This window comes from Nansenia antarctica (assembly GCF_963989245.1).
Source record: "Nansenia antarctica genome assembly, chromosome: 9".
Classification (NCBI taxonomy): domain Eukaryota; kingdom Metazoa; phylum Chordata; class Actinopteri; order Argentiniformes; family Microstomatidae; genus Nansenia; species Nansenia antarctica.
In genome coordinates, this window is record NC_137679.1 from 35446381 (window position 1) to 35451453 (window position 5073).

The 5073-nt window shown below is 48.1% G+C and overlaps 1 protein-coding gene across 1 annotated transcript in view; it reads left to right on the forward strand.

Moving 5' to 3' along the window:
- Positions 1-1005: 1005 nt before the first annotated feature.
- Positions 1006-5073, forward strand: part of thsd4 (thrombospondin type 1 domain containing 4) — a gene marked incomplete at both ends in the record, with an annotated part of 40632 nt that continues 36564 nt past the window's right edge. Inside the window, 3 exons of the mRNA XM_080539724.1 lie at positions 1006-1034; positions 1190-1259; positions 2946-3325. Of these exons, the coding sequence (XP_080395850.1) occupies positions 1006-1034; positions 1190-1259; positions 2946-3325 (479 nt within the window). The remainder of the gene's footprint in view (positions 1035-1189; positions 1260-2945; positions 3326-5073) is intronic.

Genomic DNA, 5073 nt, shown 5'->3' on the forward strand with positions numbered 1-5073 from the left:
CGAATATTTGAAAGTTTGCTTTAATTGCGCTCCGTACGGCGCGCTTACACTTCCAATTCCAAACCCCTCCACGTCAGTGACCTACAGCCCCGATCGGCAGGTCGATGTCGAGCGCAACATAATTCATCCAGGTGTTCCGTTTCTAATATATTGATATCATAAAGTCCAAGAATCACAGCAATACACAGAAAAAAATAGTTTTTTGTGTCAAACTTTAAGCCTAGTAGTTGGTCCACTCAACATGTCCTGATGCCCTCTGATGAAGCGAATGGCTAGAGGTGTTATATTCGAAGTTTTCGTATAGATTTGAATTTGAATACTCCAAGCTTTCGGGAAAAGAAACGAACATTTTGAGAGGAGTTTGAGAGAACTGAATGTAAATTATATTGCCATATTAGGCTATGTAATCATGTTGATCTCTTTCCTTCATCACTTCTGTCATTTTTATATTACACTCTTGTTACTTTTTAGCCTGGTTTATCATTTAGTAGCAGTCGTTCAATTAGGTTTAGTTCTTTAATATTTCTTTGATATTGTGACTATAATTGATTTAGTCATGATGAACATTACACATAATTATATAAAGATGGCCTTGCAGTGTGTCACAAAAAGTGGTAACTTCAAGGTTGTGGTCTTTGAACCTCCACATATAAATCACATATCAGTATGGTTTATTTTGAGAGTACACAGCACAGATGAGTTTTTACGGTTAGGGGGTAAAAGTGCTCCTGGGGGCAAGGCTGTAGACCTGCTGTCTCAAAGCGGTGTAGCATTTCAGTGTGGGAGCACTAATTGAGTGACCTATATGAATGACCTATAGGTCAGGTCAGAGGTCAACACACAAGGTCAAGGGGACAGCAGCCCCATTCCACCTTAGTCAGGAGGTTTGGATAGACTGACCCACTGTGTCAGCAATGTGTTGATTATGTCGCTAAAGCATTTTCTGCAAATACAGTACATATACTTTCCCTCTTTAGAAACTGCAGACCTCAAAGTCTAGGAGCTATGAGGAGGGTCTGTGTCTGGATTCTGAGGTGAGGTCCGATTCATCACTTATTAGATAATGTTATTTGTGCAAAGACTTAGCTGGAATGTTGTTTTGTGTGTGTGTGTTAAACTCAAAGTTTTTATTTCTTAGATAAAAACACTAGTTAATGTGGTTATAACTGATGCTATCTGTTGCACACAGAGTATCCATGCTCTTCCTGCTTATTAGACCAAACCCACTGGATTGCCAGTTTACAGAAGACCACAGGAAGGTGAGTGTGTGTGTGTTTGTGTGTGTGTGTGTGTGTGTGTGTGTGTGTGTGTGTGTGCGTGTGTGTGTGTGTGTGTGTGTGGTGTGTGTGGTATGTGTGGTATGTGTGGTGTGCGTGTGCGTGTGCGCATGTACGCATGAAAGTGCGTTGAAAGTGTGTGTGTGTGTGTGCGCAGGGGGCAGGGCATCTGTGTTGCAACATGTGTGGTCTGTTTGACATCTTCAAGCCCCTGCTGCGTGGTGATAGACTGAGACCTCCCTCCAGTGTTTGCAGACTAAGTGTCCCTTTCGCTGACCATCTCATCTCATCTCACGGTTGGCCGACTCATGGAATGTGAAACCGCCAAAGATGGCACGGTCATGTCTTCCGATGTTAACGTTACCAATTAACACCCTCTGTTCACGGAGGATGCACTATGCTTTCGACTTCACAGGGGAAGTGTATAGTGTCTGCTGTAGCAATGTTATTGTTAAACCACAAAGCCATTAGATACAGCACAGTGGATCCCAGTTCATGTAAACATGCAATCAGTCAGTGAAGATGCCTTGGGGAAAAATCCAACCTGGGTATAAATCTGTTTACTCCCAACAGAGCACCAGTTAAAAGCTGTAGTGAACACAGGGGAACAGATAGGTATTATGCCAGCTGTCAGCAAAAATCTTTGAGAGAGAGAAAGAGAGAGAGAGAGAGAGACAGAGAGACAGGAATGATGGGCCAAAATGTATAATTATGGCCAATTATGGATGGAGCTGACGGACAGAGTAACTGTCCAATCGCAGGGGGGGATTCTTTTCTTTAGGGGCATTCCACATGGGGAGAGAGTTAAGTCTCCTTTGGCCCTGTGCGTTTCCAGGAGTCCAGCTGTTTGACCCATGGCTGACCTTAGAGATGACAGTGGGGTTGGGTTACAAAAGCGGCCGTGGGGAGGGGGGACGGGGGGAGACAGGGGGCGGACAGACGGACTGAGAGCTCTCTGAATAGCAGCATGTCGTTGACTGACAGGAGAGGGAGCTCTCTGCCAACTCTCCATCCCTCCCCCTACCGTTTATGTATTCTCTTACGGTCTGCTTAAAAGCCAAAAGGCAGCTGAGGCTCTGCTACAGACAGTACGCTCATGTGTTTAGCTAAGAGAGGAGCTCTGGATGAATGGAGACAAAGTGGTCCTTAAAGAGCTGGATTTCCTTTTCTGCAGCCTCCTCGGGCACCGCGGAGCTGGGTTGGCACAGGCTTCGCCCTGGCACCGGGCTGGCACAGTCAAGCGGTGTCCTCAGACAGAGAGCGCAGTGATAGCCTAGACACTAATAACTCCCTGGCAGAGTTACACAGGAGGATAGAGTCAACAGAGGGAAATGCAGGTAGCGGGTAGCCAAAAAGGGGATAGTAGGTACGCTAACAGACAACCTCTAATCGGCCAAATCTTGGCTTTTATGCCCTGTGAACAGAGTGTCATGATCTCATACAGTACCCAACGAGGGAGATATAGAACACCATTGATGATGGCATGAGGTCATCGGCCCCGGGTCTTTCATGAGATTGGGTTCTGGGAAGCGCTTCTAATGGGTTTCTTCTGTCCGTCCTCCGCATCCCTGTGGTGTCCCTCGGTTGTCTCTCCATGCTGTGTGTGTGTTGTACCGTAGTCATCCTGTGTGTGTGTGTGTGTGTGTGTGTGTGTGTGTGTCTATGCAGGTTCCTCAGAGGGTGGAGCCCCAGCAGGAGACAGCAGAGACGGCGGTGGGACAGGGCGGCGGCGGGGGGGGGTCCTCGGGCTCCTGGGGCATCTGGGGACCCTGGGCCTCCTGCTCGCGGTCCTGCGGAGGAGGGGTCCAGGAGCGCACTCGGCCGTGCCTGCCCACGTATACCCCCTCCCAGGCCGCATACCCCTCCAGGCCAGGGGGCCACCCCCAGCAGCCACAACACCCTCAGGGACATGTGGTGTCTGCCCTGCGGCCCACCCTCCCTCTACACCGCAACGCAGGGGCCGGGAGACCCCCGCACTCCAACGGCAGCCTGGCCAGGGGGGACCAGCAGAGAGAGACCCAGCCCGGACGCAGGTACCTGGTCACACCGTACAGCCCGAGGTCCCGGGTCTGGGTCCAAATACTATTTGAAACCGGGGGAGGAATGGAGGGGGTAGAGCCGGCGTCTAACGATCGCAAGGTTGGCAGACCCACGGTTCGAACCCCCCCGGCTGGCTACATGTCGAGGTGTCCTTGGGCAAGACACTGAACCCCAAATTGCTCCCAGTGAGCGGGGCCGGCCTGCGCCTTGCACGGTAGCATGCCACAATCGGTGTGTGAATGTGTCCGTGAATGGGTGAAAGAGAGTCCATTGTAAAGCGCTTTGGAATAAGGCGGCTATATAAGTCAGTCCATTTCCCATTTACCATTAAATCCTTTCAGATACTTAACTGTGGCTGATTGAGTTTGCCTGCTGCAATGGAGCCAATGGTCAATAGTCCTGAAATTCCAAACCCTGCCCATCTGGTACTCCAGGCAGGCTCCAGCTAAACGCTCCAGTCGGGCCCCTGTTGAGCAGCCTGCCTGACTGCCCTACCCTGCCCTGAATGCAGAGCAGCCCCCCCAGCTCTCAGTGTGGTTCTGTGGAGCCTCGCTCCATTGGCCTATTTGACTACCCTCCAGAGTAAAGCTATTCTTTTATTCCGTTTCGTCCATGGCTGTGGGGCTCGTGCTTGGCAGGTTTGTGACCTCCTTCCTGTGTGCTGGAGTTAAAAAGCCTTTAAATAAATAGCGCTGACAGCTGAGTAATGGCAGGTTGTTGGGGATCGGAATCCAAACAGGCAACAAAAGCTGGAACAAAGGCGCCGAGAGTCTTGGTCTGACTGTGTCACCAATATCTAATGGCCTCTCTCTCAATCAGAAGTCATGTCTATGTGAAATAGTTGCAATAATTTATCGGATTGTGTGAGTATTTTGCTATATACAGTGGGGGAAATAAGTATTGAACACATCAACATTTTGTCCAGTAAATGTATTTCCAATGAGCCTATTCAAGTGAAATTTGCACTAGAGTAAACATTAAAGTCCATATGTAAATAAAGTAATGTGTAATAAAGTGGAATGAAACAGGAAAAAAGTATTGAACTGAAATTAATTCAATACTTAGTGGAGAAGCCTTTGTTTGTAATGACAGCTTCAAGGTGCTTTCTGTATGAAGTAACTAATCGGCCGCAATATTCAGGTGTGATTTTGGCCCATTCCTCTACACAGATTGTCTTTAAATCTTGAAGATTGCGGCGGGCCCTCTTGTGAATCTGGATCTTCAGATGCTTCCACAAATGTTCAATTGGGTTTAAGTCAGGTGATTGACTGGGCCATTCCAACAAGTTGATTTTCTTTCTCTGAAACCAATTGCGAGTTTCCTTTGCTGTATGCTTTGGATCGTTGTCCTGCTGGAAGGTCCACCCATGTCTCATCCTCAGCATCCTGGTGGATGGTAGCTGGTTCATCTCAAGAATCTCTCTGTACATGGCTCCTTTCATTGTTCCTTCAATGATGAAGGAAGTCTGCCAGTACCACGAGAGGACAAACAGCCCCACACCATGATACATCCACCTCCAAACTTCACTGTTGGTGAACTTCACTGACTCGCTGATCAGAAATCTTGTGAGGAGCTCCTGTGCGTTTTGATGGTGGAGTGATGGTGCTTCTGGAAGATTCAGAAGTTGTGAAATACGTCTGTAGCCAATTCCATGTTCATGTTTTGCAACAATCTGGTGCGGTCTTGAGACAGCTCTTTGCTTTTACCCATCATTAGATGTTTGTTGTCTGGCACCTTGGTAACCAAAAAAAACCTT